The sequence below is a fragment of the Rhineura floridana genome, chromosome 11, assembly GCF_030035675.1.
Source record: "Rhineura floridana isolate rRhiFlo1 chromosome 11, rRhiFlo1.hap2, whole genome shotgun sequence".
Classification (NCBI taxonomy): Eukaryota; Metazoa; Chordata; class Lepidosauria; order Squamata; family Rhineuridae; genus Rhineura; species Rhineura floridana.
The window spans coordinates 27,269,253-27,293,182 of record NC_084490.1 but is presented as its reverse complement, the minus strand read 5'-3'; the positions used below and the strand labels follow the sequence as shown (position 1 = coordinate 27,293,182).

Sequence of the window (23,930 nt, the reverse complement as noted above, 5' to 3'; positions counted from 1 at the left end):
ATGCTTGCAGTGATAAATTTGACTTCAATGAAAATTTTAGGTGACCTCCTAGCTAGGAAAGCCTGAGAAAAGCTCATAATGGAGAGGTACATTTAACCCAAGCTCTATTCAGGCAATCTGGCTCAGAAACCAGGAAAGCAGGGCCACACATGTTCACTCACCACCATCATTGAGGCTTCCCACCAGCCTTCTCCAATGTTTCTCACATATTTGGTAGTATGTCTATAACAAAACTGAATATGCATAGGTTGTACCCTTGAGCTACAACCCTGAGCATTGGATTTTATAAATGAATGTCGATGCAGTTTGCTGCAAAAGGATTTGGACCCTGAGAAGCTGGGGGTAAATGATAGGAATAAATGAATAAATAATCAAATCATGTTTCAATTGCTCTCCCCACTCTCCTTTAATACTCTGAAAATAAATCTAAAGTATTTATGTCAAGCTGCTACAATTGATATATACCATTGTCCTTAATTATATGTTATTTCATTGTGTTTTCCTTATTAGTTGCTCTCTGATATTTAGCTCAGGCTTAAGTATAATAATGTAGCATTTAGGGGAAAAGATACAACCCAGTAACCCAGCACTGGAGGATAAGATGGAGAAGATCTCCACAGCTATCATGTATTTTCCTTTGGTGCTCAGGTAGGTTGGAACAAAGGACAACCAAACACTGCAGAACACCAACATGCTGAAAGTGATAAACTTGGCCTCATTGAAACTATTGGGTAATTTCCTGGCTAGGAAAGCAACTATGAAGCTAATAATGGCCAGGAAGCCCATATAGCCCAAGACACAATAAAACATGGTAGCTGAACCCTCATTACATTTCAGTATGATTTCCCCATTCACTGAGTGCATATCTTTATCTGGGAATGGAGGGGAAGTACTTAACCAAAGAGTACAAATGCCAGCTTGAATAAAGGAGCAGGACAAGACAATTGCACTTGCCATTCTTGTCCCCACCCATTTCCTCATCCTGGATCCTGGTTTGGTTGCCATAAAAGCCAGAACTACAGTGATGGTTTTTGCCAAAATGCTGGAAAGGGCCACAGAGAAGATAGAGCCAAAAGCTGTTTGTTGGAGAAGGCAGATCTCTTTTCTAGGCTGCCCAATAAAGAGGAAGGAGCAGAGGAAACAAAGGAGCAAGGAGAAGAGGAGGATGTATGTAAGGGTCCGGTTGTTGGCTTTGACTATTGGGGTGTCTTTGTGCTTCATAAATATTCCAAATACTAACACTGTGATCAAACAGAAAGAAATAACCGAGGTAGCTAAGATGATCCCTAAATCTTCCTTGTATGACAGATAGCTTAGAACCTTGGATATGCATTGGTTTTTGCCCTTATTGGGATACTGATCTTCTGGACATTTGACACAGGCATCCATGTCTGGAAAAAAATAAAGACCTGTTTAACCATTTCTAGAAGTTGACCTATATCTATCTAAGTTGCCGATTTATAAGAACCAGTGATAGTTCACATTTTGTGTATCTGCAATTCAAACAACTCACATATTGACCTACTTTACAGGGTTTGTGCTGAAATTACTTGGCTAAGTTATGTGCCATACTTTAAATACTTGCAAATTACTTTTTATATATTTTATTTATTTATTTATTATTTAATTTGTATCCCGCCCTTCCTCCCAGCAGGAGCCCAGGGCAGCAACCAAAGCACTAAAAACACTTTAAAACATCATAAAAACAGATCTTAAAATACATTAAAACAAAACAGCATTAAAAACATTTTAAAAACTTTTAAAAAGGGTTAAAAACATTATTAAAAACATATTAAGCAATTCTAACACAGATGCAGACTGGGATAGGTCTCAACCTAAACGGCTTGTTGAAAGAGGAAAGTCTTCAAAAGGCGCCAAAAAGATAGCAGAGATGGCGCCTGCCTAATATTCAAAGGGAGGGAATTCCACAGGGTAGGTGCTGCCACACTAAAGGTCCGTTTCCTATATTGTGCAAAACGAACCTCCTGATAAGATGGCATCTGCAGGAGGCCCTCACCTGCAGAGCGCAGTGATCGACTGGGTATATAAGGGGTAAGACGGTCTTTCAGGTATCCTGGTCCCGAGCTGTAAAGGGCTTTGTACACCAAAACTAGAACCTTGAACTTGGCCTGGTAGCAAATGGGCAGCCAGTGCAATTTCTTTCAGCAGCAGGGTGACACATTGGCGATACCCTGCCCCAGTGACCAGTCTTGCCACTGCATTTTGCACCAGCTGCAGCTTCCGGACCAACCTCAAGGGCAGCCCCATCATCATCATCATCATCATCATCCACCCTATTCTTGTGACTGAAATGTGTTTTAATTCTTTTTAGTATTGTATGTTAGATTTTGTAACCCACCTTGGGACCTATTGGTGAAGCACAGGCAATAAATCATAATCATAACTGTTATTCTGTTACAAAGTTGTTGTTTTTGTCCTGGGGATGGTCTGAAGGCACAGTGCATCAGAATCCTGCTGAAGATACAGAGTTCTAAATCTGCTTCATCCCTGTATGGCACACCATGTGGAAGCCCCTTGTACTCTGCCTTGACTTTGATTATAGAAAAGTGGTGGGCTATAATGGGTAAGAAATATAGGTTTCTTTGACATCAGTATGGCAGTTTAGACATTATTTAATTTCCCATTGAACACAATGAGAATGAGTTCAAATTTATTCAAGCCACATTATAACTTTGCAGATAAGAATGAGCACCTGCAGTTTTGCCTCCAAAGTTAGAGACAGAGGTTCAAGTCTCTGGAGCTACTTTTTAAAATGATCCTACCACCACATATGTATGCTGCTAAATCAGGTCAGGCTTGCCTAACTCCCCCACCCAGTTATGCACAGCAGGTTGGCCTGTTCATCCATTATAAGCTTGCGGAACAACATTGCCGTATTATGAACTGACCTGGGATTCAACAACACTACCATCATCAGACCATTAGACAAATTAGATGAGTCTCCAGGGATACCATGAACAGGAGGGAGCTCAGAGGTGGGAACAGAATGCAAATATCTGTGAACCCCTTTCCAATCCACCCCCCTCCAGCCACACCTACCTCTCCCTCCAACCAGTGGAATGTTTGATAACTGTGGACCATCATCACAGTGTCTCCCTTCCAAGCACAGTTTTCAAGCTCTCTCCTCAACAAACATACCACTCCAGGCACTCACAAAAATCACAATGCTGGTAGTAACAACAGGAACCAGGTAACAATAATCTTACCTTTACACCAACCCCAAAATCTCTCAGCCACCTACCCAGCTCTCACCTGCCTTGCTTCTGTGCTGTGTGATAAGAAAAGGGATTCCATTTTCTCCAGGCATCATAGAACTGCTATCTGCTGAGGGGGAAGAGAGGAACATCCCTCTCTTCCCCCATGAAGAGATCCCCTGGTTTGCTTCTGTGTTGTGTGATGAGAAAGAGGTTTTCTTCCTCTCCCCAAATCACTGAAATGCTCTCCACCCCAGCTTCATTCTTTCTCCCCACCACTGTTCCAGCTCCAGGTCTCAGTTATTCTTCCTCCTCACCCACCTATGTGAGTGTGTGTGTGAGAGAGAAAGCATCAGTGTAAAGTGAAAGATAGTGTAAGGTGTGTGGGCCTGTGTTAAGTGTGGCTAAGTGTATGCATGCATAAAGGGGGTGTTACTGTTTGTGTGTCTAGTCCTGCCTCTAGCCCTCCAGATAAAAGGGGTACCCACCACCACTGCAACTGATACATATCAGAAATTCTTATGGTCTAATTTAGAAGAATCGTCCAGGTGCTTTTGGGCAAACAATGTTCTATGGACAAATGAGTCAAAGATGGAACTTTTGAAGATTTTATGAGTTTTGGTCCTGGATGTTCAAGGTTGCTGCTGTAGCCAGTGGTGTGGTGTGTTTGTCCATGTTTGACAGGCGCTCCAGTTGTGTATGTTTGTAGAAAATGTGGATCTGCACATAGTGATACATGACTTAGTTATATTTAGTTGGTATCACAGCAATGAGCTCTACACGGGACTGTTTGAAATGTCAGTGGTTAAAAAATGCAGAAGCTTGTACCTTAACCAGAGATAGCTGTTTTTACTTCCTTCCAATCCATTTCCAAGTTCAGTTCAAATTTCTCAGTGATGACACTTAAATTCCTAAATTCCTTAGGGCTACAAATATGCACCCCATATTAAAACATACTTTAAAAATAATTTACACCCTATCCTGATCTCACAAATTAGTTTCTACCCAGATGATCCAGATCTTTCTGTAAAATATTTTTTCATTCAATAACCCTTTAATGAGACAAGACAGCTAACAGTAGTTTTTCCTCATTGTATTTTTCTTTGATCCCTCTTTTTGACCACATTAATATAATATATATATTCCACTTTAAAACTCATGGCTTCCCCCAAAGTATCCTGTGAAGGGTGCTGAGAGTTTTTAGGAGATGCCTCTCACAGAGCTACAACTGCCTGAGTTCTCTGGGAAGAGGAACTGACTGTTAAACTTCACTGAGAATCATAGCACTGTGAGGAAAATGTGAGTCTCCTAACAACTCTCAGCATCCTTCATAAACTACGCTTTCCATGATTCTTTGGGGGAAGCCATGGTTGTTTGAAGTGTATAAGAACAACAACAGTGGAATAAACATATGGTGTGAATGTGGCCTGTATCTATCCATCTCTGTATTTCTTTCTTTTAATATCAGTCAAAAGTAATGCCAAAAGCTAACTGTTCAGGGTGTCTGACCTCAACCTCCAAATGTTTCTGCAGGACAGTAGTGCAGTGGCAAATGTATAAATGCAAGGTCTCTTCATGATAGTCACACCATTCACCCTCACAGACATGAGCCCTCACAGCCACACCCTCTTCTAAAATTATACAACAAGAATAAGCTTTCACCCTCAGTGATTGATAAATGAGTTGGACACCAGAAGTTTCTGTAGTCCTAAAGAGGTGCTGTCCCCCCCCTCGCAGTTGGCTAGTGTCCTCTGTGTGCTTACAATCTACATTTGAGAACAGGTACTCCTTATAAATTATTTTCTGCACATTGTACTACACAGTAAGTGTGGGTGGATATTAAAAATAATCCCATGGTATATATGTCTATTCAGAAGTAAGTCTTTTTGTTTAATATGGGTTACTCCCAGGTAGGGATGGACAATAAATTTGATTCAGTTTGCATTTCAAGCCAAATCTTTCAAATTCATACTTTCCAAACTCACACTTCCCAAAACAATATGAGTACCAAAACACATCCACAATTCAAAATTTGCAGTTATCTGAATTTTGCAATGCAGTTTGCCAGCTAACCAATGTTTAAACAAATGCATATGTTAGGGGAAAGTGTGTATTAAAAACAGACAAAAAGTGCATTATAGAATGAGACATTGCTTGCAAAAATATGTGCTGTTGTTATATGCCTTCAAGTCGATTACGACTTATGTTAATTCTATGAATCGGTGACTTCCAACAGCATCTGTTATAAACCACCCTGTTCAGATCTTGTAAGTTCAGGCCTGTGGCTTCCTTTATGGAATCAATCCATCTCTTGTTAGGCCTTCCCCTTTTTCTCCTCCCTTCTGTTTTTCCAGTTTTTCTAGTGAAACATGTATTCTCATTATGTGTCCAAAGTATGATAACCTTAGTTTCATTATTTTAGCTTCTAGTGAAAGTTCTGGTTTAATTTGTTCTAACACCCAATTATTTGTCTTTTTCACAGTCCATGGTATACGTAAAATGCTCCTCCAACACCACATTTCAAATTAGTTGATTTTTCTCTTATCTGCTTTTTTCACTGTCCAACATTCACATCCACATATAGAGAATGATCCTGACTTTAATGTTCAGTGATACATCTTTGCATTTGAGTATCTGTTCTAGTTCTCTCATAGCTGCCCTCCCCAGTCCTAGCCTTCTTCTGATTTCATTACTATTGTCTCCATTTTGGTTAATGACTATGCCAAGGTACTGATAATCCTTGACAAGTTCAATGTCCTTGTTGTCAACTTTAAAGTTACATAAATCTTCTGTTGTCATTACTTTAGTCTTTTTGACGTTCAGCTGTAGTCCTGCTGTTGTGCTTTCCTCTTTAACTTTTATCAGCATTCATTTCAAATCATTACTGGTTTCTGCTAGTAATATGGTATTCTCTGCATTTCTTAAACTATTGATATTTCTCCCTCCAATTTTCACATCTCCTTCATCTTTGTCCAATCCCACTTTCCATATGATATGTTCTGCATATAGATTAAACAAATAGGGTGATAAAATACACCCCTGTCTCACACCCTTTCTATATTCTATCCTTATAGTAGCCTCTTGTCCAGAGTATAGGTTGCACATCAGGACAATCAGATGCTGTGGCACCCCCATTTCTTTTAAAGCATTCCATAGTTTTTCATGATCTACAAAGTCAAAGGCCAATTTACGTTTGCAATATGATATCTGTTGCCTCTTCTCTTTCTAAATCCAGCTTGGAGGTCTGGCATTTCTCACTCCATATATGGTAAGAGCCTTTGTTGTAGAATCGTGGGCATTACTTTACTTGCATGAGATATTAAGGCAATAGTTTGATAATTACTGCATTCCGTGGTGTCCCCTTTTTTTGCAATTGGGATGTATATAGTACACTTCCTGTCTGTGGGCCATTGTTTAGTCTTCCATATTTCTTGACAATGTTTTGTCAAAATTTGGACAGATTCCATCTCAGTAGCTTGTAGCAACTCTGTTGGTATGCAAACTGGCATGCACCAACTTTTTGGCCTGATGAAAATTGTACTGGTATTCTGGCATAGGCACGGGTAATAGCATCCCCTTCCTTCTTTTCCCACACACACACCTGTGTCCAAACACTAACTCAAGCAGTGAATAAGGGGGAAACTACAGTGTGCATGTGTATAACAGGTGGGGGATGTTCAATCCAACAGCGTAAAAGACATTTGTGTGAAATGCCAGTATATCAGCTGAAAAAGCCACAGTTCCTTAATGTAACAGGTACTGCAATGTGAAAGGAATTTTAGAAATTGGGACAGAAGTGCTACCATTTTAATCTATTAAACGAACACCATAAGCCCCACGTCTGAACGTAGCCCCCATAATGCCTCAGTATATCTAATGATTTTTCTCCCCCACTTCCTCTCTTGCTGAGATTCTATGTCCTAAAGGACAAACAAACCACACCATTCCCCAAAGGTAAACAAATTATCCCAACATTATGAAGGCCAAAAAAGGAAGGAACCTATGGCCAGTTAAGGAATCCCCCCCCAAAATCCCTACTTAGTCCCTTAAATAGGCAACCATCAATGATCACACTGTGTGAAAGGAGGGAGGGAAGAAACACCAAGGACCAAGTCTTGGGGAAGGAGCTGGCTTATAAGCACTGCTCCAACCCCCTTCCAATTGGTCACCATGTGTCCCTCCTCCTCATTCCTCCTACCTTTGGGAGATAACCTCCTGGATCTCCTTTGAAGAAGGGAGGGGTGAGGACAAACATTCTCATTCTCATTAATTCTGGAATTCCTTGGCAAGAGGGGCCTGTTTTGCATCTCTCTTATTTTGACAGGCATTCCCTCTACCAAATTGCTGATGTCTATTTATGACCCTTTAATCTTTCATTTCTTTGTTTTAATTTATTGTTCCAATTGTTTTGTTCCCTTTCATCCAAGGAGCTGTAAAATCTGTATTATGAACTGCCTTTATAAGCATTCCGGGGATATATGTTCTCAAAACAAATATAATAAATATGCTGTGCTTCAAATATATTTTGATTGCACTGTACATTATGCATCCTACCATCCTTATCAGAAATCATCCCTTCTGGACACGGAGCACAATCATAACAGCAAAATTTCTCTCCCTCCTTCTTTTTCCTGCTATAGCCAGGATGGCAGTTGTCGTTGCACACAGAAGTGGGCAGGACCTGCAGGGAATCATAAAAGGGAGACTACCAATAAGACATTAGCCCTCTTCATTCACAGAACCCTCATCCAGTTTGAATCATGTCAGTAGGGGAGAGGATGAGCCAGTCCACCCAGCTCCCTCTGTAATTTTCTTGTCATCCATTCTCACCATAATCCACCTGTTGAGGGCTGAATGTCTGCAGTGGGGATACTTCTCTACTGAATGTTTACTTACGTCAGCCATGTCTGCTCCATGCATGAGTTAGAACCCTGCATGAATAGAGAAGGCTCTCTGTTGCTGGCATCAAGTCTCCAAACATGGAGGGGTGGTGGTGATGAAGGAGATTCAGTCAACAGACTCCCACTCTCCCATCACATAATTCTAATTGCATGGTGTGCGAATGACTGAAAAGGGTTGTCATGTCTTGAGAATGGCTGGCCTGCAAATAACTGGTAACACTGGAGAGCCCAAGTGGGTTTTAAAGAGAGGTGCTCCGAGTTTGGTACAGAAATTGAGAAGTTTATCATAGTTTGTGTCAAAGTTTTCCAAGCCCCTGCATTCTCTTCGAGCTTGGATTGAAATGGGTGGCAGAATACGATCTCTGACTTTCTAGGCTGACAAAGATAGCTAAGAGCCAGTCAAATATTTAATGCTGTGTTTCACCTGATTAAAGTTTGGATGCCACACAATCTGATCATCATTAATGGTTAACTCTTTGCCTGGTGGAGCCTGAGGTTCCAGTCTTCCAACGTTTACCCTAACCACTGAGCCATTGCGGAACATCAACCAATTTGTAACATCAAAGCCTGTAACTAATTCTCCATTGTCATCAAAGAGGACAGTGTCTCCAGCGCTATTGTTGAATGAAGTGCTCCTTAAAAAGTGATGGACCTAGTTTGAAAGAGAACATAAAAAAATTGGACAGCTACATATTGAAATTATTTCCATGACATTCACAAAGCTGAGTCATATTTGAACAGCAGGACAGCAAGATATGACTTCCTCTGGCCAATTACAAACTTTAAAACATCACAGTTTTATACTATGACTGACAACAAAAAATGCTACACACATTTTTGGTGTTCTTTTTACCTCTCGATCCCAAGCTAGACTGCTTTACAAAAAGTCCTGAGATGTAATTACCTGCCATGGTTGTATATTCTGAAGTGTCACTCTCTCTCTTTCTTCCAGTCTTCTTTGTTTGGAGCTGGATTTGTATATGGTATGCAAAGCATATGCCACAGCATAGGCAGCATTGTAGACATTGTAGCTGTGGCCAGTCATCTTCATTTCAAACAGAATTCCAGCAAGGTTCTCTAGCTTCTCCTCCCCAGTGCAGATTTTCTCCTCCTTTTCATTCTTCTGCCCTTTGGACATTTTTAATGAACAGCTGAAAGCCTGTTCCCAGAAGTCCTGGATAAACCCATCTCCTTTTGCCCAGAAAGGCCATAACACCTTAATAAAGTTCAGGAATCCAAGTGGCTGATTTGAGTGAACAGTGACAGATAAGGAACCATGAAAAGTTTGCATATCCCAAATCTTCTGAACAGACAGTGATGCAAAATCCCAGTGGGATGTAACAATCCATACTTTACCCAGAGGTGGATATTCCATTAATGGTGCTATAAACACAATTAATCTCAAAACCTGAAAGGATGGAGGTTCTCCATAAATAAAGAATACACTGGGATTTCTCTCAAACATAATTGCATAGCTTACAGAACGTTGCAATCCGTAATCTATCATCTCATCCAAATAATTCCATTTTGGTATTCTTACTATGAAGGAATAACAGATGTCATTCTGGGAAAGCATTGGCACAATTATCTGTAAAAACTGGTCCCCTTTGTCATCATCGACGGCCAAAAGCCCAATCCATGTCCATCTGAAATGCTGAAGTAACTGCACAACCCCTGTGTGCTGGTGGGCTTCATTTGGGACCATCTGGTACAAAAATGGGAATAGCGTTTTTGTACCTTGTAATGGCAGAAATGATCCATAAGTAAGCTGAAATAAAATATATAATCATTTTTTCCAGATTGATTACAGTAGATGCTTAAATCATAGAATAATATGGTTGCAAGGGGTCCTGTAGACCAGCTGTTCCAAAATCCTGTGGAAATTCTGAGTATGAAGATCTGCAAGAGTTGGCTGTCCATCCTCTTCTTGAAGACCTCCAGTAAGAACCCCATAATGTGTTTGATGATAAGAACATAAGAACATAAGAACATAAGAAGAGCCTGCTGGATCAGGCCAGTGGCCCATCTAGTCCAGCATCCTGTTCTCACAGTGGCCAACCAGGTGCCTGGGGGAAGCCCGCAAGCAGGACCCGAGTGCAAGAACACTCTCCCCTCCTGAGGCTTCCGGCAACTGGTTTTCAGAAGCATGCTGCCTCTGACTAGGGTGGCAGAGCACAGCCATCATGGCTAGTAGCCATTGATAGCCCTGTCCTCCATGAATTTGTCTAATCTTCTTTTAAAGCCATCCAAGCTGGTGGCCATTACTGCATCTTGTGGGAGCAAATTCCATACTTTAACTATGCGCTGAGTAAAGAAGTACTTCCTTTTGTCTGTCCTGAATCTTCCAACATTCAGCTTCTTTGAATGTCCACGAGTTCTAGTATTATGAGAGAGGGAGAAGAACTTTTCTCTATCCACTTTCTCAATGCCATGTATAATTTTATACACTTCTATCATGTCTCCTCTGACCCGCCTTTTCTCTAAACTAAAAAGCCCCAAATGCTGCAACCTTTCCTCGTAAGGGAGTCGCTCCATCCCCTTGATCATTCTGGTTGCCCTCTTCTGAACCTTTTCCAACTCTAGAATATCCTTTTTGAGATGAGGCGACCAGAACTGTACACAGTATTCCAAATGCGGCCGCACCATAGATTTATACAACGGCATTATGATATCAGCTGTTTTATTTTCAATACCTTTCCTAATTATTGCTAGCATGGAATTTGCCTTTTTCACAGCTGCCGCACACTGGGTCGACATTTTCATCGTGCTGTCCACTACAACCCCGAGGTCTCTCTCCTGGTCGGTCACCGCCAGTTCAGACCCCATGAGCGTATATGTGAAATTAAGATTTTTTGCTCCAATATGCATAATTTTACACTTGTTTATATTGAATTGCATTTGCCATTTTTCTGCCCATTCACTCAGTTTGGAGAGGTCTTTTTGGAGCTCTTCGCAATCCCTTTTTGTTTTAACAACCCTGAACAATTTAGTGTCGTCAGCAAACTTGGCCACCTCACTGCTCACTCCTAATTCTAGGTCATTAATGAACAAGTTGAAAAGTACAGGTCCCAATACCGATCCTTGAGGGACTCCACTTTCTACATCCCTCCATTGGGAGAACTGTCCGTTTATTCCTACTCTCTGCTTTCTGCTTCTTAACCAATTCCTTATCCACAAGAGGACCTCTCCTCTTATTCCATGACTGCTAAGCTTCCTCAGAAGCCTTTGGTGAGGTACCTTGTCAAACGCTTTTTGAAAGTCTAAGTACACTATGTCCACTGGATCACCTTTATCTATATGCTTGTTGACACTCTCCAAGAATTCTAATAGGTTACTGAGACAGGACTTTCCCTTGCAGAAGCCATGCTGGCTCTGCTTCAGCAAGGCTTGTTCTTCTATGTGCTTAGTTAGTCAAGCTTTAATAATACTTTCTACCAGTTTTCCAGGGACAGAAGTTAAGCTAACTGGCCTGTAATTTCCGGGATCCCCTCTGGATCCCTTTTTGAAGATTGGCGTTACATTTGCCACTTTCCAGTCCTCAGGGACGGAGGAGGACCCGAGGGACAAGTTACATATTTTAGTTAGCAGATCAGCAATTTTGAGTTCTTTGAGAACTCTCGGGTTGATGCCATCCGGGCCCGGTGATTTGTCAGTTTTTATATTGTCCATTAAGCTTAGAACTTCCTCTCTCGTTACCACTATTTGTCTTCGTTCCTCAGAATCCCTTCCTGCAAATGTTAGTTCAGGTTCAGGGATCTGCCGTATATCTTCCACTGTGAAGACAGATGCAAAGAATTCATTTAGCTTCTCTGCAATCTCCTTATTGTTCTTTAGGACACCTTTGACTCCCTTATCATCCAAGGGTCCAATTGTCTCCCTAGATGGTCTCCTGCTTTGAATGTATTTATAGAATTTTTTGTTGTTGGTTTTTATGTTCTTAGCAATGTGCTCCTCAAATTCTTTTTTAGCATCCCTTATTGTCTTCTTGCATTTCTTTTGCCAGAGTTTGTGTTCTTTTTTATTTTCTTCATTCGGACAAGACTTCCATTTTCTGAAGGAAGACTTTTTGCCTCTAAGAGCTTCCTTGACTTTGCTCGTTAACCATGCTGGCATCTTCTTGGCTCTGGCGGTACCTTTTCTGATCTGCGGTATGCACTCCAGCTGAGCTTCTAATAGAGTGTTTTTAAACAACTTCCAAGCATTTTCGAGTGATGTGACCCTCTGGACTTTGTTTTTCAGCTTTCTTTTTACCAATCCCCTCATTTTTGTGAAGTTTCCTCTTTTGAAGTCAAATGTGACCGTGTTGGATTTTCTTGGCAATTGGCCAGTTACATGTATGTTTAATTTAATAGCACTGTGGTCACTGCTCCCAATCGGTTCAACAACACTTACATCTCGCACCAGGTCCCAGTCCCCACTGAGGATTAAGTCCAGGGTTGCCATCCCTCTGGTCGGTTCCATGACCAACTGATCTAGGGAATAGTCATTTAGAATATCTAGAAACTTTGCTTCTTTGTCATGACTGGAACACATATGCAGCCAGTCTATGTCCGGGTAGTTGAAGTCACCCATTACTACCACATTTCCTAGTTTGGATGCTTCCTCAATTTCATATCTCATCTCAAGGTCTCCCTGAGCATTTTGATCAGGGGGACGATAGATCGTTCCCAGTATTAAGTCCCTCCTGGGGCACAGTATCACCACCCACAACGATTCTGTGGAGGAGTCTGCCTCTTTTGGGGTTTCGAGCTTGCTGGATTCAATGCCTTCTTTCACGTATAGAGCGACTCCGCCACCAATACGTCCTTCCCTGTCCTTCCAATATAGTTTATATCCAGGGATAACCGTATCCCACTGGTTTTCTCCATTCCACCAGGTCTCGGTTATGCTCACTATATCAATGCTCTTCTCTAAGACCAAGCACTCCAGTTCTCCCATCTTGGTTCGGAGGCTCCTAGCATTAGCGTACAGGCACTTGTAAGCAGTGTCTCTCTTCAAGTGTCTTTGGCACTTGTGGTTAGGCCTGTGGTAATTTTGCTCTTCTGAATTTATATCCTGTGCCCCTGCTCTCACAATGCCTACTTCTAGGCCTATCCCTTTTAAAATTTCATCATTTCTTTGGTTTTTATCCCAGGGGGGAGGTTTATTCCGAACCGGACCTTTCTCAGCTCCTGTCGGGTTTCCCCCCTCAGTCAGTTTAAAAGCTGCTCTGCTACCTTTTTAATTTTAAGTGCCAGCAGTCTGGTTCCATTCTGGTTCAAGTGGAGCCCGTCCCTTTTGTACAGGCCCGGCTTGTTCCAAAATGTTCCCCAGTGCCTAACAAATCCGAACCCTTCCACCCGACACCATCATCTCATCCATGCATTGAGACTGCGAAGCTGGGCCTGTCTGGCTGGTCCTGCGCGTGGAACTGGTAGCATTTCAGAGAAAGCCACCTTGGAGGTCCTGGTTTTCAGCATCCTACCTAGCAACCTAAATTGATGAGCTGTCTCAGGCAGCAGATTGGGTGCTGCAGTGTGACCAACATGCCCATCTCCTATGATTGCCTGAGCCACTGTCACTGTGCCACCAGAGCTTTCAGCTGCACTGTCCAGATGAGCAAAGTCTGCCAGATGCTGCTGGTACCATTGTGGCCAGACACGCCATGGTCAGGCTGGTGCTGGAGTGCTGGTTAAGCCACTACCATCAGGTCATATGCCTGAATGGGTGCTCCACAGCAAAACTAACAACATTTTGGCAAAGCAATGCCGTTCCACTGATGGATCCCCATGTCTTCTGAAGTAATTGGACTAGCCACCACCACACATCGAACAGAAGAGAAAGGAAGTGAAGGTTGCTGCATGGCCAATCACTCTGCAGCTGCAGACAGCTGGCTAGGCTGGCTGAAGCACCACACTAAGCAGCAGTCGCTTTTAGACTGAGGAGGAATCACATTGGGGGAGGCTTCATTCAGGCCTCCACCATATCTCACCAGGCCAACACTCACAAGAAACTGCTAAGTCTCGTGAAACTGAGGAAAATCTCATGATACTTCATCACAGTCTTGGCAGTGTTGTGAGGTTTGGGTTGGCTTCACCAGCACTGTATGTGAGGTGCAGGTAGCTGTAGTTCTAGTATCTTGTGTCATGATGCAAAATGGCATGAGATGGCAGGGAACAATTTTTTGCCCTTCTTTATGTGATAACCATGGAGGTACTTGCAGAGTTCCCCCTTAGGCTTCTCTTCTGAAAACTACATGTACAGAGAGTGGATCCCCCCCCCAAATTTTTTTCTTAAAGGACTTATTGTCCATACCATCTTCATCACCATTCTATGAATCTATTCGCTGAAATCAAGATGGTACATAACAGTTTTGAAATTAATATGCTGTCATACACAACTTACCTGTGGCGTTTTGTGGATTGCTGAAATGATGGCCATATTAGCAGAAATTTCAGAGATACATCCTCCTATGAGAGCTATCAGATTGTTCTGATTGTCACAAATGAAGTTGGGGACAAACCTCTGTTGTGTGGAAAGCAGGCTGAGGGTGGCCTTATAGGTCATCTTTGCAGTATAATAGCTATTGAGGATGTGGAAACCTAGAGAGATATTTGATAAGATGTTGGGATTCTCATTGATCTCTTTGACAGCAAATGCTAAGGCCAGGACGTGCTGATAGTTCTTTGGCACTGAACTGTAATAAGAGTTACAACTGCTTAATAAAAGAACATCAGCATTTATATTCTTATAATTACTCATCTGCAAGTTTCAGAGACTTATATGTAGCTGATAACTGTACAAAGTACAAAAAACAAGATATCCAAAATAAAAATTCCTCTAATAAATTGAAGATCTAAAAGTTTCTTGTACTTTTTGAATGTCCATAGTAAAAGACAGAGAAAAGAAATGGTGGCACAGCTACTCAATGAGGATGGCAAAATGATAATAGAGACAAAGAAAAGGCAGAAGTGCTCAGTTCCTACTTTGGCTCGGTCTTCTCCCAAAAAAGGGTCTATGACCCTCCCGGGAAACATGAAGTGGAAGGGGCAGGATTGGAGCCTGAGATTGATAGACAAATGGTCAAGGAATACCTAATCACTTTGAATGAGTTCAAATCGGCAGGGCCTGATAAACTGCATCCTAAAGTATTGAAGGAACTGGCTGAAGAACTCTCAGAACTGCTGTCTATTATCTTTCCGAAATCATGGAGGACTGGTGAAGTGCAGGATGACTGGGGGAGAGCTAATGTTGTCCCTATCTTCAAAAAGGGCAAGAAGGAGGAACTGGGGAACTACAGACCAGTCAGCTCAGCCTAAGATCAATCCCTGGAAAACCTCTGGAGCAGATTATAAAGCAGTCAATCTGTAAGCAACTTGAAAGCAATGTAGTGATTACTAGGAGCCAACATGGATTTATGAAGATCAAATCCTGCCAAACTAATCTTATCTCATTTTTTGATCGGGTAACCTCCCTTGTAGACCATGGGAATGCTGTGGACATAATATATCTCTTCAGCAAACCTTCTGACAAAGTGCCCCATGATATTCTGATTAGCAAGCTAGCTAAATGTGGGCTGGATGGAACAACTATTAGGTGGATCCACAGTTGGCTCCAGAATCGTACTCAAAGAGTGCTTATTAAAGGTTCCTTCTCAAACTGGGCAGAACGAGTGGGGTACCACAGGGCTCAGTCCTGGGCCCCGTGCTCTTCAACATTTTTATAAATGACTTGGATGAGGAGGTACAGAACATGCTTATCAAATTTGCAGATGATACAATATTGGGGGGGGGGCATAGCTAATACCGTGGAAGACAGAAACAAAATTCAAAGGGACTTTGATAGGCTGGAGCATTGGACTGAAAACAACAGAATGAAATTCAACAGGAATGAATGCAAACTTCTACGCTTAGGAAAAAGAAACCAAATACACAGTTATAAGATGAGGGATACTTGGCTCAGCAATATGACATGTGAGAAGGATCTTGGAATTGTCATTGATCACAAGCTGAATATGAGCCAACAGTGTGATGTGGCTGCAAAAAATGCAAGTGCTATATTAGGCTGCATTAGCAGAAATATAGATTCCAAATCACGTGAAGTACTAGTTCCCCTCTATTCAGCACTGGTTGGGCCTCATCTTGAATACTGCATCCAGTTCTGGTCTCTGTACTTCAAGGGGGATGCAGACAAACTGGAACAGTTTCAGAGGAGGGCAACAAGGATGATCAGGGGACTGGAAACAGAGCCCTCTGAGGAGAGACTGAATGAACTGGGCATGTTTAGCCTGGAGAAGAGAAGACTGAGTGGAGATATGATAGCACTCTTCAAGTACATGAAAGGTTGTCACATTGAGGAGGGCCGGGATCTCTTCTCGATCATCCCAGAGTGCAGGACATGGAATAATGGGCTCAAGTTGCAGGAAGCCAGATTTCAACTGGACATCAGGAAAAACTTTCTAACTGTTAGAGCCATACGACAATGGAATCAATTACCTAGAGAGGTAGTGGGCTCTCCGACACTAGAGGCATTCAAGAGGCAGCTGGACAGCCATCTGTCAGGAATGCTTTGATTTGGATTCCTGCATTGAGCAGGGGGTTGGACTTGATGGCCTTATAGGCCCCTTCCAATGGATGACTGAAAATACTGTTAAAATGGTAAAGGGAGAAGGACAGCAAAAGCAAAAGGAGATAGAAACGTGGTTAGAACCCTAAATGCAACAATACAGTGACTAGTACGTAGGGACCAAGAGAACTATTACAATGGTTATTGTATAGAAATAGAAGAGTACAACAAAAAGGGTAGAACAAAAGCCCTATTCCAAAAGATTAGAGAAATTAAAAGGAAATTTGAACCAAGGGTAGGGATGTTGAACAATCAACAGGGGAACACAATTTTTTTTCAAACCCATTTCCTCATTCTAGAATGTGCTTACCATTGGGTCATACTTGCCTATACATCTTAGCCTTGCCATCTAGTGTAAAGACATGTAATTCATAACAGGAAAAACCTACAAGACACCAGGCACTAAGATATCACCAGGCATTTACTTTTGTTCCAGCTGGCCTGTTCCTCCCCCCACCTTTGCAATATGGCTATAATTCTAATGGCAAGTACTGTGCATTGTGAACTTCAAAGCTACCAACATCACAACATGGGCTCAATAGAATGTGAAATCGCAATATGGCCATAAACTGTTAGTTGTTCTGGGAGACAGATCCTGATGACTATATATTTTAATATTTATATTGGGATTTATAATGTTTGTTTTTACAGCTTTTGGTAGTGTAAATAGTTAATTGAATTCATGTAGTTTTCTTTTTTTATTGTGAAAAGTTGTTAAATACAATACAAATACAAATATAATGTAATGCATTGTTTAGTATGATAAGATATCTGAAATGTAATCATAAATAGAATATTATGTCATTAAATACATTGAGTAAATATTTACAACTATCAAGTAATTCATTTCCCCATTTCTGTGGTTTTTTTTTTTAATGGTCATGTTTCTCAGTTTGCTTTATATTCACTAATAGGCAAAAAAACCCTTGCTCTTTAAGAACATACCTATAGCCAACACATATTGCTACCAAACTTTAAAAAGCAGAGAAAATGGGCAGCTATACTGAATGCAGGGGACAACCTCCTCTCTGAGATATTGGACTGCCCTACAAATTTGTAAAAATGCAAACACAATTTGGGCTGGTCTTTCACAGTTCAATTCACTTCCTGTGTAGCTTGCAAGAATTTGGTAACATATGCCTCTGAGCATATGGTGAGTGGTGGCAACACCTGCAATCAGCCCAAATAACAGAAACAAGACATGTGCAGTACTGATCTTGTTTTAGCAGGGAGGAAGTAACAATATTAAGACAGTTCAGATAGTCATTTAAATATGTTTAATTTACTTTGCAATTTTAGTGAAGTTTCCTATAGTAAATCAATTTCTTTTGCTTCTGTTTCTGTGAATATGTGAAATACAGCAACACTTTGCATAAATTTACACTAAAAAAACCTCCAAAAACAATTGTGGAATAATGGCATTGAGTGTTCTGCAGAATAGCCTCCAATGGACATGAGGAGTTTCTCAGTTTGCACAAGATAAAACAGTGGGATAAATACTTAATTTGGTTTACCAAAGGCCTGATCCTTGGCTGGGGTTTCACAGACCAAAAGGGAGGGTAAGGTAATGACCAAGGCTGAAGGGGAACTGTAACAAATGGTGGCAGCGGTGAAGAGAATAACAATACCAGTATTCAGAGTCTCTGGGAATACTAGTATTGGGACGTTACTGGTGGTTGCCTAGCAGGGGGATCTGTTGAGATCTGTGCTAGAGCGGATAGGTAAACCAGAAGAGAGTGCGGTCCGGACTGGTGGAGTCCCTGGTGGTGCCTAGTGACAGGCAGTAGCCACGCGCAGGTAGGAACCTGACAGGGAGAGCCAGGGGAGGACGCATCACAGTTACCACCACTCACCATATGCTCAGAGGCACGTTATCAAATACTATACAGGAAATAAACTGGACTGTGAAAGACCAACACAAATGGTGTTTGCATTTTGACAAATTTGTAGGGCAGTACAATATCTCAGAGAGGAGGTCTGCTCCTCTGCTTCCCTGATGCATTCACTATAGCTGCCCAATTTCCCTGCTTTTTAAAGTTGGATAGAAATATCTGTGGGCTATAGGTACATTTTTAAACAGCAAGTTTTTGCTTATTAGTGAATATTAGACAGGCACCATCTCTGTTATCTTTTCAGTGCCTACTGAAGAACCTCCGCTTTCAACAAGCCTTTTAAGTAGAGACATTATCTCACTTTGAGTCTGTTTTGGAATTGCTTCTTAAGGTGTTTTTAAGTATTTTAAGTATTAAGTAAGATGTTTTTAAGTATTAAATGCATTTTAAAGATGTTTTAGAGATGTTTTAAAGTTTCTGGGTGAAAGGTGGAGATAGAAGTTTAATAAATAAAATAAAATCACAACAACATCAACAATGCAACACACACACCCCCAACAGCTATAGTAAGTTTTGGCAGCATGCTAATAACACATGGTATCACCTTAATATATCAAAAGCCTAGGGGGGGAGCCTTTACCTGGTTCTGAAAAGATGTCAATGAAGGCATCAATAATAATAATAATAATAATAATAAATTTAATTTCTTCGTCGCCTATCTGGCCGATGGCCACTCTAGGCGACTTACAAATTTGTTAGAATACAATTGATAAAATATAATAATACAATATAAAAACAATACATCTGCAGCAACAATATTAAAACTGGGCAGGAGGCATTACAGTTATAAGAATTAACCCTCCCCGGATACCCCGAAGGCCTGCTGAAAGAGCCAGGTCTTTAAGGCTTTCCGAAACACATTTAGGGAAGAGGCGTGCCGGAGATCATGTGGGAGGGCGTTCCAAAGAGTGGGGGCCACCACTGAGAATGCCCTCTCTCTAGTACCCGCCAATCTGGCTGTTTTTGTTGGCGGGATTGAGGCCTGTGTGGCCGATCTTGTCGAGCGGCATAATTGGTGGCATTGAAGGCACTCCGTGAGATAAACTGGGCCGAAACCGTGTAGGGATTTAAAGGTCAATACCAACACCTTGAATTGGGCTCGGAAAACAACTGGTAGCCAGTGTAGGTCGAACAACACTGGTGTGATGTGATCCCGGCGGCGACTATTCGTAAGTAGTCGAGCCGCCGCATTTTGTATCAGTTGTAATTTCTGGACCATTTTCAAGGGTAACCCCACGTAGAGCGCATTACAGTAGTCCAAACGAGAGGTGACCAGGGCGTGTACCACTAGTGGGAGCTGGTGAACAGGAAGGTAGGGTTGCAGCCTTTGTATGAGGTGTAGTTGGTACCAGGCTGCCCGGCTCACTGCCGAAATCTGAGCCTCCATGGACAGCCTGGAATCAAGCACAACCCCAAGGCTGCGGACCTGGTCCTTTAGGGGTAGACTCACCCCGTTGAACTTCAGGTCAATGTCACCCAACCTTCTCTTGTCCCCCACAAGTAGTACCTCGGTCTTATCAGGGTTCAACTTCAGCTTGTTCCTTCCCATCCATCCACTCACGGATTCCAGGCACTTGGACAAGGTCTCCACAGCCAACTCTGGTGAAGATTTAAACGAGAGATAGAGCTGAGTGTCATCCGCATATTGATGACACTGCAGCCCAAATCTCCTGATGATTGCCCCCAGCGGCTTCATATAGATGTTAAATAGCATGGGAGAGAGGATAGAGCCCTGTGGCACACCATAATTGAGAGGCCAAGGGTCCGATACCTCCTCCCCCAACGCTACCTGTTGGTACCTGTCGGAGAGAAAGGAATGGAACCACTGTAATACAGTGCCTCCAATTCCCAATCCCTCCAGGCGAAGCAGAAGGATACTGTGGTCGACAGTATCAAAAGCTGCTGAGAGATCGAGGAGGACAAGAAAGGTGGATTCTCCCCTATCTAATGCCCTCCTCAAATCATCTACCAGAGCGACCAAGGCTGTTTCAGTTCCGTGACCAGTCCTGAAACCCGATTGGTATGGATCCAAATAATCCATTTCATCCAAGTGTGCTGACAACTGGTTGGCCACCACTCGCTCAATGACCTTGCCCAGAAATGGTAGATTCGAAATTGGGCGGAAGTTATCGAATACTTGGGGATCCAAGGAGGGCTTCTTTAAGATGGGCTTTACAATTGCCTCCTTGAAGGCTGATGGCATCACACCCTCTTTCAAGGATGCGTTTACCACCGCTTTGATCCCCTCGCCCAATTTCTCTCTGCAGCTCACAAGGAGCCATGAAGGGCAAGGATCAGTAAGACAAGTGGTTGGCTTCACAGATGAAAGCACCTTGTCCACTTCCTCAGAAGGGAGAAGCCGAAACCGATCCCAATTTACCGGCATGCAACTGGCCAACTCTGGTTCATCCACTGTGTCCACGGCGCACGGGATCGAGCTCCGTAAGTGTTCGATTTTATCGGCGAAGTGTTTTGCTAATAAGTCACAGGAGGCCTTTGACTGTTCCAAGGGTTCCTGAGCAACTGGACCGACCAGGCTTCGGACCACCTGGAACAGCCTCCTGGGACAGCACTCCGCAGATGCAATAGAGGCAGCAAAGAAAGCCTTCTTTCCTACCTTTATTGCCACTTGGTAGGCAGCTACTGCTGCTCTAACCTGTGTCCGGACATCTTCGGAGCGGGATTTCCGCCACCGGCGCTCTAGTCGTCTCACCTCCTGTCTCAGACTATGCAACCGCGGTGTATACCATGGTGCTAGCTGAGTTCTATTCAGGGGGAGAGGACGTTTCGGAGCCACCCGGTCTAATGCCCTGATGATCCCCACGTTCCACTCCTTCACCAGGGTTTTGACCAGGCGACCTTCAGCAGGTTCCAATTCCCCAAGCACAGTCAGGAATCCATCCGGATCCATCAGGCGTCTGGGGCAGACCATTTTAATAGGTCCTTCACCCCTAATATCAAGCAGACCTCACCAGGGAGCACACAACTGAAAAGGCCTTATCCCTTTTCACCATCCTCCAAGCTTCCCTACTTACACTTTTTTCTATGAGAGAAAGAATTGCTTGAGGAAAATGCTGCCTCCCTCCCTAAGACAGGAGTAGGGTCTAGCAACACACAGTGATTGCTTATTGGTTGCATGTATGGCTTCAAGCTTGCATTTGATTGGTTATCAGATACAGAGACTGAAAATGAACTCCAGAGAGAATGAATGAGTGATTTCATTAATGATTATGTGTGTCTGGGGGACAGGGAGAGTGTTGGCCCTGACCGGGGAGCTGGCAGGCAGTGAAAGTCTCTTTGACGTAAAGAGAAGCCGCCTCTGTGAAAATGAATGTGTATAATAGGCAGATTTGATTTGTCAGTCCATCTCAATGCCTCTTCTTGTTGCTGGACAAATCTTAAATTTGTCCCTATGACTAGACTAGACTAGAGTAAGCTGTGAAAAACAGATGAGTGAATACAATAGGAAGAATGAAACAGGGTGGTATCTCTAATGTATAGTTATGTGAAATAAAAGTTTAAAACAAACATGAAACCGGAAGAGCATGGGAAGGAGGGAGAAGACAGCTCATGATGAGAAGGAACAAGTGTGAAAAGAACAGATGTGATGTGTCAAAACCTTAAAGAGCATATAAACCACAGTGTGACTTTTTTGCGAATTAGACAGAACAGGAGCCATTTGTTTCTGTGGCTTTTCAGGAGAATAAATTACTATTGGTTCGTGTCCAACAATATCTTTTATAAGACTATATATATATTAATAATTCCAATGTCACTTAGTTCACACCAAAATGTTTGTAATGCACAGTATTCAGTAATTATCTGTTCTAAGTAATTATGGTCTATACATATTACAGAATGAGACAAGAAATAATTCCTTACACAGGTTCATCAATCAAGATCTGTGCAGGCTGTTCTGTGAACTTGAGGTTATTATAGAGGAAGATCACCTGAGAAACCATTTCACCGATGAGAAGTTCTCCTGGCTGGTAAAATCCGTGAGGAATAGGAAAGGGATCATCAAACTTGCTGCAGTTAATAGAATGTGTCTTGCATACTGCATTACACAGCAGTGTGAGCAGCAACATCAGGGGCAGCCAGATCCTGTTGATTAACCTTTCCCTCTGAGTATAGATTCCCATTATTCCAACTGCAAACTCTCTGTGGCTATTGTCAGTTTTGCTGGAGCCTCCCTTGAACCATGAATATTATTGCTGTTACAGATAATTACAGCTTGGCTGGTTAGGAAATTCTGGTCTTATATTTAACAATGCATCTTTGACTATCAATGCCCCTAAATTGTGTTTTTATTTTTTATCTCCTCATATTACTCTCCAAAGGTGAGTGTGACTTATGAGGATTTAAAAACCTTTAAAACCTTCTTTTAAAAATCTCATATAATTCTTTTTAGGCAAAGGTATCAAGAACTTTGCCTTGGTGAGCAAAGTGTGACTGTGTGAATTCTTAATCTGTGCAAAAGTATGCAGGGTTAATTAAAGGACATACTTATTGTTTCATACTAGTCAGTTAGGTCCAATTTTCCACAGCAAGAAAATGGGAAATAGAAGATAAACTGGGCAAAGAGGCAGAAGTTTGAGGAACAGCAATACTCACTGGGTGTATTTTTTTTAAAAAAAAAACTGCTGGAAGCATATTCCAACCTATAAAAGGACTACAGTCATAAAAAAGAATGACACCGTGCTATGCCTATCCTAGATGCAGTTCTGAACAACACAAGGGTTTTATAGCCTTTTACAAATGCTGATTGTTGATCTTGCTTACTGGGTCGAGGTGACAATAGTGGCAGACAATGGAGACCATTAATTTTGAGAATTATATGGATGATTATCATTTCTCCAGTGGGCACTGATGTTGCATAAGCCATGGCAAAGCTGTTTGGCCATTCTTTTCCTGAATTTTACAACCATTGGCTTTTATCCAAAATTAGTAATACTCAGAGGAGATGTACTGAAATTAATGATTAGGAACTTAGGTTTGATAATTCCACTTTGCCTCCTCTGAGTAGAACTTAGTTGGAAACAATCTATTATATTCTTTTCTGAGAGATAATTAGAAGTCAGTAGCACTTAGCCCACGTTAGTTCACAGAACTAAAGTAAGTTCTCCCACAGATCATTAAGTTCATTTATATTGAGCATAATGTGAATGCTTCAATTTAGAGTCAAAGCGTGAGGAATTTGACATGTGGTTGTGTGGCTGATATTTTAAAATTATACACATTTCAGAACTATACATATTGCCATTACATGCAAGTATGTATAATGGAATGTCCATGAATGTCACAAATGAAACAAAACC

The 23,930-nt window shown here is 41.9% G+C and overlaps 1 protein-coding gene across 1 annotated transcript; it reads right to left on the bottom strand.

Annotated features, from left to right (window-relative positions):
- Positions 1 to 489: 489 nt before the first annotated feature.
- On the bottom strand, positions 490 to 22,574 carry LOC133367645 (vomeronasal type-2 receptor 26-like). The gene is made up of 6 exons (XM_061591742.1): positions 22,495 to 22,574; positions 14,501 to 14,792; positions 9,021 to 9,821; positions 8,541 to 8,768; positions 7,770 to 7,896; positions 490 to 1,391 (listed from the first exon to the last, which is right to left on the bottom strand). The coding sequence occupies exons 1-6, from the start codon at positions 22,572 to 22,574 to the stop codon at positions 490 to 492; spliced, it is 2,430 nt and encodes an 809-aa protein (XP_061447726.1).
- Positions 22,575 to 23,930: the final 1,356 nt, after the last annotated feature.

Excerpts from the sequence above, each read along its gene's own strand:
- LOC133367645 (XM_061591742.1), bottom strand. The coding sequence starts at position 22,574 with ATGGTTTCTCAGGTGATCTTCCTCTATAATAACCTCAAGTTCACAGAA. Across the intron at positions 9,822-14,500 it reads CAATCCACAAAACGCCACAG|ATGGTCCCAAATGAAGCCCA; the intron begins GTAAGTTGTGTA and ends TTTTTGTACCAG. Across the intron at positions 1,392-7,769 it reads GATGATTTCTGATAAGGATG|ACATGGATGCCTGTGTCAAA; the intron begins GTAGGATGCATA and ends ATTTTTTTCCAG.